The following is a 16,093-nucleotide window of genomic DNA, read 5'->3' as shown; positions in this document are numbered from 1 at the left end:
ATGCGGCGGCAATAACATCAGCATTCTTTCTTTCTCCACTTCATCTCAGTAGCACGGATGTCCTGCTGCCTCTTTGCAGCCACTTCCTGTCTACATGCATGCATTCTAATAATGTCTGCATGTCATTTCCCAAGATAGGTTTCCTGATTGTGAAAGTGACAGAACATTTTTATGTAATGTGTGCTGAAACAACTGCTTTTATCTCCAGTAGAAGACATGGTGACAGGGTGATCATGAACAAGCAATATTTAGAGATGGAGACACGGACCTTCATGACAGCACCAACAGATATTTTAATGAAAGATGCAGAATTATGACCAAAGTGGATGTTGAATATGACTTGAAATTAGATTAACATGCTAAAGTGTATATGGGAGTTTAGTTACTGGATTTACACAATTTAAATTAACACATTCAAATGTATATACATATACATATATATATAAAATAATAATCATGACCATGTTTTTGAGAACAAACTATAATTTCAATATAATTTTGTTCTACTTCATTAGGTGGATGTATATTTCACTTGTACTGCCAATATGAGATTAAGGAAGAAATAATATTCAACATGTATCACAAACTTCAAGCAAACATGATTTTTACAACTCATTTTATTACCTCAACAGATGTAACCCCAGGCTGCTGGCCAATAAGAACACTCCCTTCCTCCTCTAGACGTGCTATACGTAAATCTCTGACGACAGCTTGGCTTCTTATTAAAGGAGACACATCCAAAAGCCAATCGCTACCCATGAAGTAGATCAGCTGATGACTACCATCCAGGGAATGAGCCACAAAGTGGGCAAGAAAGCGTACTTGAGCTCTTTGATACTGAGCCCGACAGCTCTGGCTATTGCGATCTGAAGCAATTTTGCGTTCTCCATCATTTTCATCCTGAGAGTAGCCAAAAGACCTAGGAAGATTAAAAAGATACTAAGTACAAGATATATAATATTTGACTAAATTATTAATGCAGTGGTGATTATTCTAATCATAATACTTGGAGAGTTCAAGCTTCATCTCTCAAATCAAAGCAGTAGAATCTTGGATCACAATGCATTATTTTGCTGGAACAATTCCAGGTAAGATCATTTTATAGCAAATGGGAACAAAGGGACATTGCACGCCTCCAGCTCCCCCCTCCGCTTACCAGGGCTTAATCGTAGAGGTGAGAGGAGTGGAGCAAGACTTTCCTTATTTATGCATCATCGGTAGGTGTTCGCCCGTTTGGCGTTCGTGGGAAATTCGAGCGCCTCGCAATGCCCTATAATGCACTGCGAGATCGCAGTGCATCAACGTCTGATGATTGGCAAAGCATGCACCTTTATATGCGCATATTCATGTGTCGGCTCGGAACGAGGCTTGACACGCTCCCTGTCTATATTTTAGAGGTGACGCAGTGCGCCGCCAGTGCCCCTGGACGACGTAAGTTATTACGAAACGCGTAGGACAGAGCGACGCGCTGACGTCACCTCGCACTCCACTCGTGTATCCAGTTGGAACGGGCTGTCTGTTTGTGCTCCGGCCAGCACAGCAGACGTTCGGATTTTTTACATCTATTTTCTTGTAAGTGCATTTTCTTTCTTATTAATAAAGAATTGTTGGTTTTACACTATTGGAGCATTTTTTCCTCCTATGTACCACGACATTTCCCTGTTGATTCGAGCCGCTGCAAAGTGACTTCCCACCATCTGGTGTCTGTTTGCTGGTCCGTGGAGCTGATGTTCAGTATCACATATGCTTTCCTTGATCCCCTGTGATGGGGGGATCATGGTTTTCCGGTAAGGGCGCATTCTTGTTGACTTTTGGTGGTGGATTTCACATATTATTTGAAGACAAGAATCGATTCATCATCATTTTTTCACATTTTGATGGACTTTAATTTATTACTCACTGGTGCACACTATATTATTTGGTTTACTGATCATTGATCATCCGCTATTGTTTTGCCTATTGATCACTGATTCTTTGTTACTACATATTTTCATATTTGCATGGTATATCAATTTTGTTGCATGTTATTTATCGGTTTTGGTTTATATGTACACATGTAACACTCATCACGTAGGTTTATATACATATATGTTATATTCACTATATACTTATTTTCAAGGGTAGCGCGATTTTTTATTTTTTCTAATTTGTGTGTTATATTGATGCTGTACAAATTAATTGCTGCTCCCCAAGTGATGGTTAGATGTTTATCATCTTACCACCACCTTCTTGACTTAGTCTTTAGTTCCTTTAGCGTGGTTTTTATACAATTTTTCCATACTTTTGATCCATCACACTAACTGCGGCTTGGAACATTCACTCATTCCAATTTTCACGATGGATATATTTGAATTTCGGGCTAGGAGGGTTGTTGACACTGAGGGTGTGTTTGACTCTAACCCCATGGCCCCCGACTCCGATGTGAGTGGCCTCTTCATGAGATTAAAGAACCTCATGATATCAGAGGTCCATACTCAATGGGACATTGCTTTCTTGGAGACCTACATCAAATCAGCTATGGTCCCAAGAAGCTTACGGTGGGAGGTTACCCCCCAGAAAGGGGAACCTAATTTGGATGGCTGGTTATAAGTACTTTAATGACGCTGGGGTGGACTTCTTGCGCTTCCTTGTGCAAAGGAAGGGTGAGAAGCTCACACGGCTAGATGAGGAGATTAAACTCAAAGGAGAAACTAGTACCGTTTAACAATAAGGAAGAATATAGGGAAGGTTCTAAATCCTTGTTGAAAACTCTTGAGAAAGAAGAAAGGGATCAAAAGTTCAAAAAGAAACAAAAAGTACATTAAGGACACAGAGGACTATAAATGTGGCTATGTGTTCACTTGGCAAAAAAAGATGGTCATTGGGAATGAAGGTACTGACTCTATGGATACCTCGTCCCAGGGTGCATCATCTGGTAGAGTGGGCACTGTTCCCACACCCACTCAGCAGAGGAGGGTGTCTTACCACTCACCGAGGAGGGACACCCCGTATAATAGAAACTCCAAAAACCATTAACACAAATCCTCTAATAAAGGTTCTGTTCAGACTCCCAATAGGAAGTCAGGACAGGTAAAGTGGGCTCGGGCCCCGGAGCGTGTCCCACCTCAACGTTGGGATGACAACCCAATGAGACAGGGCCCCTATTCCCCCTTTTGCGGTTACGAACAATCAGGTCCTCCCCCATATGGTGGGGATGGGAGGAATCAGGGCTTTGACATCTCTATGCAGAACTGGTTCTTTCCTCTTTCTGATATGGAGGCGCCTGATAACTTCGGTTCCACCGCAAGAGGTTATGGATTTAACACCCCAAGGAGAGATATGGGTCCCCACGGACAGGGTGATTTTAGACCAAGATATGACCAACCAGGTCCTGATTATCATCGTGAACCATATAGGAATCAGCCAAGCACTAATCAGTACCCTAGACTCCCTGGGAACCAGCACAATCAGGGCTGGGGTTTTCCCAGGAACAATCAAGGCCGCAAAAGGCCCATAGAACAAAAAGAGGGACTAGAGGGGGGAGTTGCCTCCGGTCAACAAAAGAGAAAGAGAACATAGGGGCAGGGATCTTTAATTTAAGTAAGCAAATATTAACAGTCCCTGAGAAGAAATTGCCCCATAAAGGTCTGAAGTTTGCTCCGCCTAGGAGCCTGAGCAAATTCCAGACCTACATGGACATTCACAAGTACGTACGCAAACTAAATATCAAACGTTACTTGGTGTCCAACCCCGTTAGGAGTGACCTTGGTGTTGAATCTAGGTTTCAACACTCTGGCCTTTCAAACGCCTCTCTATTCAATCCCCCTGGTGTTATGGCACCCTCTATTCGGGTGTTCAGGGATGTAGTCCTACGTGATCTGGATGACATCAAAGTGAGAAAATGCAAGATGCAGAAGGACTTGGAGGTGGGTTTGGATTCATTATGCCAAAATAAATCATTGGTCATTCGTCCAGCTGACAAGGGGGTAGGGATTGTGGTTCTAGATCGCTGTGACCACCTCAAAGAAATGCATCGGATCCTAGGGGATAGTGAGACTTATACCCCTCTTAACAGAGATCCTGTATCTAAGTATAAAAGGGAATTAGAGGGCATTGTTGAGAGAGGTTTTCACAGTGGTATCCTCACCAAAAAAAGAGAAATTATTCCTTATATCTAGTGCCTCCCGTACCCCAGTCATCTACTACCTCCTTAAGATTAATAAAAATCAGTCTTGCCCCCCGGGGCGCCCCATAGTGAGTGGCATTGACTCAATTATGTCCCGGGTGGGCAAGCACATCGATTATTATTTACAGCCCTTGGTGAAGAAAATACTGTCTTACATCAGGGATTCCAAACAGGTTATTAATATACTGTCAGGGATTATTCCCAAGGATGGATTATGGTTAGTAACGGCGGATGTGACCTCGCTCTATACCATCATCCCTCATCAATTGGGTCTGGAGGCTGTCAAACAGTATCTTGAGAGGGACTCGAATCTTGTTTCAACACAGATCGATTTCATCATGGAGCTTCTGAGCTTTGCTGCCACGCATAACTATTTTGTGTTCGAACAACTGTTTTTTTAGACAAGATAGGGGTGTGGCTATGGGGGCTAAGTATGCCCCTAGCTTGGCCAATCTATTTATGGCCAAGTGGGAGGACGTCATCGCAGCCCAAGACAGACCGGAGGTTGTCTTATGGGCAAAATATATCGATGACGTCCTCCTCCTTTGGGATGGCACCAAGTCTGATTTGTTAGAATTCATGACACTCCTTAACGGTAATGATAGGGGCATCAGATTTAATTTTGAAGCAAGCCTAGAGGAGATCAATTTTCTGGATTTGACGATTTCTGTTAAAGAGGGAACTTAATTACATCGACTTTTTTTAAGCTGACGGATCGAAATTCTTACATATCCTCAGACAGTTGCCATCATGATCCTTGGCTTAGAGCTGTCCCTTTTGGACAATTCATGAGGTTTTTGATAAGCAGGCGGCTGTTTTGTCAAATAGATTTGTGGAAAAGGGTTATGACCCACAAGCACTGTCCCAGACCCTAGATAGGGTGAGACAGATGGACAGGCCATCACTTTTGGTGGATAAACCACAACAGCCGATGGAGAATAAAGTGTCCTTACCCTTCATTACCACATATTCAGTGCAAGCACATACAATCAAGAGATTAATTCAGAAACATTGGCACCTTCTTGCTAATGATCAAGTCTTGAGGGGCTTATTACCAGACAAGCCTCAGAGAGTCTTCAAGGGGGTTTCTTCTCTTGGTAACAGAATTGCCCCTAGCATTCAGGATCCCCCAAGAAAGCGCAGACATTTTTTTCAAAATCTTACCGGGTATTACCGATGTAGGAAATGTCAAGTCTGTTCCCTCAACAGTTGTAGAGACAGAAAGATTAGTGGATTTGTTTCTACTAGTACCTCACGGTCTTTTCAAGTTAAACCCTTCATCACTTGTTCTTCTGAGGGAGTCGTGTACCTCATCCAATGCCCTTGCGGGCTACAATACGTGGGGAGGACCAAAAGGGCTCTTCAGGTTAGATTAAATGAACATATTGGCAACATCAGAAGGGGGTTCAAAAACCACTCAGTCTCTAGACATTACGATGAGGTACACCACAGGGACCCCTCCAATACACATATATGGGGATAGATAAATATATACCCCACTGGAGGGGCAGCTCATTGGTTAGGGAAATTTCCAAATTAGAAATGTCCTGTGTGCATCGTCTAAAAACTTTTGTGCCCTTTGGCTTGAACGTAGACGTTGATGTCAACGCATTCAACAACTCTTGAAATGTTGACTTGAGCCATTACTTATATACATTTATTAATTTTGTCATTTGATTTACATAAATTGAACTGTTTTTATTGATGGTTATGTTTATTGTGAATATGCCTATTGTGTATATGTTTGGCAATCAGTCATCGTTTCAAGCCCTCATATGTAACAACCTACCTGAGGTGGCCCTATCTAAATACTGGTGACCATTTTGGACGATGCGGTTCGACTGATGTGTCCATTTTTTAGATTCGTTGTTCATTTTTTAGCCACTTTATTTGGATATTTTTTGGCCATATTGGCTGATCATATTGTTATGGTCTATTCAAGTGTTTTGGGCGGACTAATTATCCAATCTGCCTATCAGACACCGTTTGATTTACTGGGTGCAGCATGACACCCCTGCACCATTTGATAACCTTTGGTGCATGGGTGTATGTTGTATATTTATCATGTTCACATCCCCCTTTTTTATATACATATTTTTTTATTTTTTACTTATTTTTTCTGTTGATTTTTAGAATATATATATATATATATATATATATATATATATATATATATATATATATATATATATATATATATATATATATATATATTCTTTGTTTTTCATTTATGGTTTCTGCAGTGATTAATATTATGGTGATGTAGATCACCGCCATTTATTCATAATATCTGGGGCGATCTCATCCATACACAGTCTTTTTAGCTTTATTGACTTAATATTCAAGTTGACCACTAGAGGTTGTCTGAGCCAACTTTGGTTGTGACACTTCTAGACACACTGGAGCTGGTTCCGGTGGGTGGGGGGACGATCTGCTAATGCACCTGTCCCATTTTAACATTTTTAAACATTTTTTAGTATGTTTTGTATTGACCCTGCATACCCGGGTTGGGTTTAACCACTTGGTATATGCATGCGTTCCGGTCGATGCTTCTAGCTGCACCTGAACGTTTAAGTTTCCATTCATGTGGGAAGTACTGTTATTGCGCTGTTATGCATGCGCATATTCCTGTGTTGGCTTGGAACGAGGCTTAACATACTCCCTGTCTGTATTTTAGAGGTGATGCAGTGCGCCGCCCGTGCCCCTGGACGTAAATTATGAAACGCGTAAGGCAGAGCGACGCGCTGACGTCACCTTGCACTCCACTTGTGTATCCAGTTGGAACGGGCTGTCTGTTTGTGCTCCGGCCGGCACAGCAGACGTTCAGATTTTTTACATCTATTTTCTTGTAAGTGCATTTCCTTTCTCATTAATAAACAATTGTTGGTTTTACACTATTGGAGCATTTTTTCCTCCTATGTACCACGACATTTCCCTGTTGATTCGAGCCGCTGCAAAGTGACTTCCCACCATTTGGTGTCTGTTTGCTGGTCCATGGAGCTGATGTATCAATGATCCTTTGTTACTACATATTTTCATATTTGCATGGTATATCAATTTTGTTGCATGTTATTTATCAGTTTTGGTTTATATGTACACATGTAACACTCATCATGTAGGTTTATATACATATATGTTATATTCACTATATACTTATTTTCAAGGGTAGTGTGATTTTTTTTATTTTTTCTACATATATATATATATATACACGGTCTAATATATATATTATATATACACATACACACACATACATATACACTCTGCATTCACTGTAACTATATATACAGTGCATTCGTAGTGTATAATATACAATACAATTCAGGCGGTGTGTATATATATATATATATACACATACACACACAGTCTAGTACTGTATATAATATATATATATATATATATATATATATATATATATATATATATATATATACACACACACACATATACATACACTCTGTATTCAGTGTAGACTATATATACAGTGCACTCGGTGGCGTACAGTATATAATACACTTCAGGCGGTGCATTCATATACATATATATGAATATATACATATGTAAGCACAGCCAGGGGTTTGCACAGGCAGGGACTGCATTGGCAACTATAATCTTGGATAAAGTATTCTTATTGGATTAAGTATTACACTTCGGCTCAGCACTTCAGCGAATGCACAAAGCGAAAATCCAACAGACTACTGCAGAACATAAATAGACTACAGGTGACCTGATTCTCCATCGAATGCTTTCATCTCTCATCCAGGCTTCCTCTCAATATCACCACTCTGTATCATGCACTCCCTACTTTTCCTTCTCTCAGTTGTATCCTCTCTCCTTAAATTCTATTTCCATCACCCATCATCTCCACCCCAAAGCTTATATATAGCACCCTCACTCCTGTCTTCACCTTATCACTGCACGTATCAGCTTCTGTTAATTCTGAACCCATATACCAATAAAACCTGCAGGACACTGGGACACGTTCCCCCACATAAGTCACACCCCCATATCACCTCTCTCACCCTTCTGCTTCTCTTTACTTCTGGAGATATTTCCCCAAAGCCTGGACCGCCATCATTTACCTTCGGCCAACATACCCAGCACACCCCATCCTCTGATAGAAGCCGCAATCTACACAATCTCATTTCTATTTCTGCCTAGAATCAGCCTCCCCTTCTCCTGTGTTCTTTGGAATGCCCGCTCTATTTGTAACAAACTCACCACCGACCATGACCTATTTATCACAAACTCCCTGAACCTACTTGCAATTACTGAGACCTGGATTCAAGAATCTGACTTTCCTTCTACTGCTGCTGTCTCCTATGGTGGCCTCCTGTGGACTCACTCTCACAGGCCTAGTGGACGGCAAGCAGGTGGTGTTGGAATCCTCCTATCCTCTCAAAGCACTTTTCAGGTTCTTCATCCACCCCCCCCTTTCTGTCCCTCGCTTCATTTGAAGCTTACTGTATTCGTCTATTTTCTCCAGCTTCATGGAGAATTGCTCTGATCTATCAGCCCTCTGGACCGGTATCAAGTTTCCTTGATGACTTCTCTGCCTGGCCACCCTACTTTCTCTCTTCTGAAATTTCAACAATCTGTCTAGGTGACTTTAACATCCCTGTTAATCTTAACCCCTCTGCTACTTCTAAGCTGCTGAGCCTGCTTCTTTTGACATAAAACAACGGACACGCTTCAACTCTGTTGGCAACTGCCTCGACCTCATATTCTCCTACTTATGCACTGCGCACAACCTCTCCAATATTCCTTTTCCTCTCTCTGATCACCACCTTATTAGTTTCACTCTCTCCTCATCTTCCTCCTCCTTGACTTCCAACTACCAAACTATTACCCATAGAAACCTTTGCCATCTTAACCCTTCTCTTCTTTTTTTCTGCTACAGACAAAATCTCATCCTTGTCCTGCCCCAACTTGGCCACTTCTGTCTACAACAGTTCACAGTCGTCCACCCTGGATACCTTCGCCCCCCTCACTACACACAGAATAAGGCCCCGACCGCTACAACCCTGGCAGACAGACAATACCAGAAGCCTCAAAAAACGTAGCCGCGCTCTTGAGCATCTGTGGCGTAAGACTAAATCACAACAAGATTTCAGCCAATATAAATCTGCCCTCCAAAAATACCATTCCTGCCTCCACACTGCAAAACAGACCTACTTTATCACTCTCATTAACACCCTCTCACGCAGTCTCCGTCAACACTTTTCTACCATTACCACGCTACTTCGTCCACCACCCACTAACTTACTCACTGCCCAGGAGATTGCTAATCACTTCAAAAATAAAATTGAGACAATTCGTCTTGAGATCTCCATTCTACAGATATCTCCCTCACTTTACACTCCTTGTCCTCCTGCACAATCAATAATTCCCTCTTTTAACCTAGCTACTATAAAGGAAGTCACTAAACTTTTTTCTAACGCCCACCTAACCTCCTGCCCCCTGGACCCTGTTCCTTCTCAAATACTACGGTCACCATCTGGCTCTATCCTATACTCTAACTCATATCTTCAACCTCTACTGCCATCTTCCCCAACCCTTTAAAAATGCTCTAGTCGCTCCCATACCAAAAAGGCCTCACTAGACCCCATCAATCTTAAAAACCTAGGACCCATCTCTTTAGAGATCTCTTCAGCCGATTAAAAAAGCGGGCAAAAGCTATTAGTACTGATCCAACCCACCCAGGTTACAGTGTGTTTGTCCCACTGCCATCAGGGAAAACATATAGAACACTTAAAATGCACACTAATCGCTTAAAGCATAGTTTTTTCCCTAGAGCCGTATTGTCCATAATCCCATCAGGTACAGTGTTTTAGGAATTTTATGTAGAATTTTAACATTCTTTTATTTATTTTTATATAACATTTTATATCTTGATATATTTAAATAGAAATGTGGGCATGTGCTGGGAGTATGTATGTGTGGTTTTCTTGAGAAATGTTTTATTGCTGCTGTAAAAAGTATCTGAAAAAATTTTGTTGTATGTATACAATGACAATAAAGTATATCTATCTATCTTTACTCCCTTTTGCCTCCAAACTCCTTGAACGTTTAGTCTACAACCGACTGAGCGACCATCTCATTGAAAATAACCTTCTTGATCCCCTTGAGTCTGGATTTCGCCCACAGCACTCCACAGAAACTGCCCTTCTAAAACTCACAAACGACTTACTAACAGCCAAAATCAACGGTCATTATTCTGCACTCTTACTCTTGGACCTTTCCGCTGCCTTTGATACAGTTGACCACCCCCTCCTCCTCAAAAAACTAAATTTGCTTGGTCTCCATGGCTGCTCTCTGTTTTGGTCCGAATCTTACCCATCTCATCGCACCTTCAGTGTCACTTATTCTCGATCTACACGTCCTCCCTGGGTCAGCTGATAGCCTCCCATGGCTTCCACTACCATTTATATGCTGATGACACCCAAATCTATCTCTCTGCCCCTGAGCTCACCCCATCAGTCTCCTCATGCATCAATGATATATTAACAGACACATCAGCCTGGATGTCAAAACAACTCCTCAAACTGAATCTATCTAAAACCGAGCTCTTAATATTTCCTCTCCCATGTTCCCCTTCCCTGACTTCTCTGTCAAGATCAATGGCACATCTATCAGTCCGTCCCCACATTCCAGGGTGCTAGGGGTAACCTTAGACTCTGAACTATCTTTTCAGGCCCACATCCAATCCCTGTCCAAATCATGCCGCCTTTGCCTCCGCAACATTTCCAGAATATGCCCCTTTTTAACTAATGACACCACCAAGCTTATAATTCACTCCCTGGTTATCTCTCGCCTCGACTACTGCAACTCCCTCTTCATTTGATTACCTTTACATAGACTATCCCCCTTCAGTCCATAATGAATGCCTCTGCAAGACTTATCCACCTTACCAACTATTCAGTGTCCTCCACCCCTCTCTGCCAATCCTTCCACTGGCTTCCACTCACCCAACGAATAAAATTCAAAGTATTAACAATAATTTACAAAGCCATTCATAACTCTGCCCCCAGCTACATCACTAACCTAGTCCCAAAATACCAACCAAGCCGCTCTCTTCGTCCTCCCAAGACCTCCTGCTCTCTAGCTCCCTTGTCACCTCCTCCCATACTCACCTCCAGGATTTCTTCAGAGCTTCTCCCATCCTTTGGAACTTCCTACCCCAATCTGTCCGACTGTCCCCCAATCTATCCATCTTTAGAAGATCCCTGAAAACCCTTCTCTTTAAAGAAGCCTATCCTGCTTCTAATACACTGTTTTACTTTCTCCATCAGCTCATCCCCCACAGCTATTACCTTTTGTATTAAATGACCCTCCCTTTTTAAACTGTAAGCTCTAATGAGCAGGGCCCACCGATTCCTCTTGTGCCAAATTGTAATGTAACTAACGTCTGCCTTTATTTTGTTAAGTGCTGCGCAAATTGTTGGCGCTATATAAATACTGTATAATAATAATATATACAGTCTTGTGTGTATATATATATATATATATATATATATATATATATATATATACACACACACACTCTGCATTCAGCGTAGACTATATATACAGTGCATTTGGCATGTACAGTATATAATACACTTCAGGCGGTGTACACAGTATACAATACAGTGCAGCGCAGTGTACAGTTTCTAATACAGTGCAGGCAGTGTACACAGTATATAATACAGTGTGTACAGTTTCTAATACACTTCAGGCGGTGTACACAGTATATAATACAGTGTATACAGTTTCTAATACACTTCAGGTGGTGTACACAGTATATAATACAGTGCAGCCGGTGTACAGTTTCTAATACCACCATCAGGCGGTGCACACAGTATATACAGTGCAGGCGTTGTACAGTTTCTAATACAGTGTAGGCGGTGTACACAATATATAATACAGTGTGTACAGTCTCTAATACACTTCAGGTGGTGTACACAGTATATAATACAGTGCAGCCGGCGTTGTTTCTAATACCAGCATCAGGCAGTGTACACAGTATATAATACAGTGTGAACAGTTTCTCCTATTAACTTTATTTTTATTATTCTTCAAGTATCAAAAAGAGAAAATACAGCGGTATAAAATAACGTATAACAATTCAAAGACAAAACTGTTATTATTTTATCTACCCTATCCCTCCCAACCTATCTCCCCCCCCACACACCACGCAATTATTAATTATGCATATATTTCTATTAGTCACCAGGCCAAAAAAGTAAGGGGAAAACCATTTCCCTGGGATGGAGAAATATGAAAGAGGAGAATACCTAAGCCCACATAGGGGCAGGAAGCAAGAGCAAGGGAGTGGCAAGGAGCGAGAGAGAGAGTCTCCACCATCCCCTTATAGGGAGTACCCCATCTCATCCACCCAAGGCCTCCACATTTTTTCAAACTTATTATAATTACCCTGCCTAATACATCTAGTTCTCTCATTACAAACCATTGAATTAATGGTCTCAACCCAACTCTCCACTGTCAGAGGGGGTCTGAGCCTGCCATTGCTAATAATTTCCTTGCCTGAAACAGGCATCTCAGCACTACTTCAATGGCGCCAGTCGGAACTTTTTCTTCCAAGCTTCCTAATATGCAAGTCTTGACCTCCGGTTCTAGTGTGGTTCCAAAAAATTGTATTTGTCCTAGCTACTATCTCCGCCCAGCATCTAAATAGCCTTACATCTGGGGCACTCATCATTCTGTCTCCTTCCAAATTTAAATATTTTTTTGGGGGTATAATAAACTCTATGAATTAGGAACAAATGGGATACCTTCTGCGAAGGAGAGATCGAGACCAAGTCTCCACGTTCTAAGATCCTATCCCATTGTTCCATAGTCATTGCCCCCACATCTCTCTCCCACCCTGCTTTACTCCTAGATGGCCCTGCTACACTTATTATTCTAACCCCCAAACCAACATACAACTTAGAAATTAATCCTTTAGTTGCAGCTGGTTTAATTATTTTTAGAAGCATGGAGATCTGAGTCCATTCAATGGTTTGTGACCTAAACTGTGCTTGAATAGCCTGCCTAATCTGCAGATATTTATAAAATGCCTTATTTGATATATTACATTTCCGTCTTAAGTCCTCGAATGTCTTCATGAGGTTACCCTCATATAACTGAACCAATCGGTTAATACCCTTCCTCTCCCATTCCCTGGGCCTCTCTATAACCCTTACTTCTGCCAAATTTTTATTGTCCCACAAGGGGGTATATCCTGTTACTCCATTATATGCCATTAGTGCCTTTGTTACCTGCCATACTTTACTAATTTTATCGTTGGGCATCTATGAACAAATGAGTCCACCTCTACCAGTACACTATGTGGAGCCCCCATTATCATCATTTTATTACAAGGGTTCCCCCCTCCCAGGTCTCCACAACCCATTAAATGTTGTAACTGGGATGCCAGGACATATGATCTCGGAAGCGGTACCGCCATACCTCCATCTTTAATCGGTAATTGCATGGTTCGCAATCCAATCCTCGATTGGCCCTTCCTCCAGATAAGTTCCCTAAAAAGGGATTCTATTCTCTTGAACCACTTCTGACCTATCCAAGTGGGAGAGTTATGGAACAAGTATAGAACCTGCGGTAGCCATATCATCTTTATTAAATTACAACACCCGGCCACAGATATAGGTGTTCACCGCTCCAGAATGATTGCCTCTCCTGAGGTCAGCTGTCTCCACAGTTAAACAGGGTGCTGGCTCTGTTTGCAACAGAGATAATGGAGAAAAATGAAAGGCTGGATAGCCGCACTCCAAATACTCACCTTTATTGAAAAGTAAAATTAAGGCATCAAAGGTGGGTACAGACTAACTGCACTGCTGCTGACATGTTTCACACCAGGCACGGTGCTTAGTCATAGCTAATCATATGACTAAGCACATGCCTGGTGTGAAACATGCTGGCCACAGATAGAAGGAGTCGGATCCAAATATCTCTCCTTTGCTTTAATTTAAGTAATAGTGGGACTAAGTTATCATTAATGTACTGGTTTATATCGCTTGTGATCAAGACCCCAAGAAATTTAAATTTGGTAACTACCTCCAGGTGGGGAGCTCCAGGCAATATCTGGTTATCGAGTGGGTCAATCGGCAACAAAGCCAATTTCTCCCAGTTGACAACCAGACCTGAGAATCGCCCAAATTCATCAACCATTTGTATCACTGTGTTTAACTGGGTATTAACATCTCCTAGAAAAAACAGATCGTCTGCATACAGTGCTATCTTGTCCTCCTCCATTTGCCGCCGGAATCCATGTATATCTAGCCGTGATCTAGTCATAACTGCTAGTGGTTCCATTGCAAGAGCGAACAATAGAGGGGACAAAGGACAGCCCTGACTCGTCCCTCTCTCCAGCTGAAATAATTCTGAGTATTCATTGTTAATTTGTAAGTGTGAACAGTTTCTAATACACTTCAGGCGATGTACACGGTATACAATACAGTGCAGCCAGTGTACGGATTCTAATACAGTGCAGGCAGTGTACACAGTATTAAATACAGTGTGTACAGTTTCTAATACACTTTAGGCAGTGTTCACAGTATATAACGCAGTGCAGCTGGTGTACAGTTTCTAATACAGTGCAGGCGGTGTACACAGTATATAATACAGTGTGTACAGTTTCTAATACACTTTAGGCAGTGTACACAGTATATAATACAGTGCAGCCAGCGTACACTTTCTAATACCACCATCAGGCAGCTAGTGTACAGCTTCTAATACAGTGCAGTCGTGTACAGTATATAATACAGTGTAGTGTGGTGTTATAAAAAAAAAAAAAAAAACATCATGTCCGGAAGGCCACCAAGGAAAGGCAGACGCTCACAGGCCACTAAAAGAGGACAAACAGCCTTTGTGTCAGTGGTGGTCCTGGACATGGTGCATCCTCTGCAGGCGGGTCAGGCATGTCCTTTTTTTCTGCTGCTGAGCGTGTTATTGAGCCATAATGGGCAGAAGAGTTGGTGATAATGAAGCTGTCCTCAGCCTCCTCATACTCTGTCACCCAGGCTCATAGTATTTTGCCTTCCAACACAGCTGCCAAAGTGGCCTATTCCACCGGCTCCTTGTCCACAGTTACTCCTTCCATAGCCCCACCATCATGACCAGAATTATTCGACCATAGTGTTGGTTACATGCTGCTGGAGGATGTGCAGCAAATTGAAGGCTTCGATGTTGGTTCCCAGGTTGAGGAAGGGAGTAGAGTGAGCCTAGAGAGAGGGTGCCACAGAAGGATAAGGAACTGGCAGCCATGTTCCTCCCAGCTGCAGCATACTGCCAAATTTGCTCCAGTAATGAGGAGGGAGGGGATGATGATGTCACTGACTGTACTTGGGTGCCCGAGAGAAGAAAGGAGGAAAGTGAGAAGGCACGAATCCAACGAGGCAAGATGTCCTCCAGGGGTCGACTTAAGGGCAGCCACCCCATAGCACGGAGCTCTGCAGGTGCAGGCCGCTGCTGACTCCCCGCTGACTTTCAAAAGTTCCTTGGTGTGGCCTTTTTTCGTCATGTGTGCAGTAGATTGCACCGTTGCTGTTTGCAATCTATGTCTGAAGTGGATAAAGCATGGCCAGAACAGCAGCCGCTTGGGCACCACATGCTTGACAAGACAGATGACGACCTGCCAGGCAGTTCATTGGCAACAGCACCTGAAAGACCCACATCACAGAAAAAAGGCGGACTTCTCCTTGCTCCTCATCTGGGATCTCAAATCCTACTATACCTCCAGTCCTCTCAAAAACCTGCACTGAGAGGAATGAAGGCATAGCAATAGGTGCCACAAGTACTTGCAGCCAATCTGCTAGCAGTACACCACCAGTTGATTTCAGCAGGCAAATTTTGCTACCCCAGTTGCTGAATCGTAGAAAAAAAATTCTGCCCCAGCCATCCACATACTCAGCGTCTAAATGTTAGCTT

The 16,093-nt window shown here is 42.3% G+C and overlaps 1 protein-coding gene across 2 annotated transcripts in view; it reads right to left on the bottom strand.

Annotated features, from left to right (window-relative positions):
- The window catches only part of TMEM132A (transmembrane protein 132A), a 617,882-nt gene that overhangs the window by 120,962 nt on the left and 480,827 nt on the right, over window positions 1-16,093 (bottom strand). For both annotated transcript variants that reach the window (XM_073596966.1, XM_073596967.1), the window contains one exon: window positions 625-919. In XM_073596966.1, the coding sequence (XP_073453067.1) occupies window positions 625-919 (295 nt within the window). The remainder of the gene's footprint in view (window positions 1-624; window positions 920-16,093) is intronic.

Source organism: Aquarana catesbeiana, linkage group LG08, assembly GCF_042186555.1.
Source record: "Aquarana catesbeiana isolate 2022-GZ linkage group LG08, ASM4218655v1, whole genome shotgun sequence".
In the NCBI taxonomy this organism is placed as follows: domain Eukaryota; kingdom Metazoa; phylum Chordata; class Amphibia; order Anura; family Ranidae; genus Aquarana; species Aquarana catesbeiana.
Note: the sequence above shows the minus strand (reverse complement) of the source record. Positions and strands in the feature narration are given on the sequence as shown.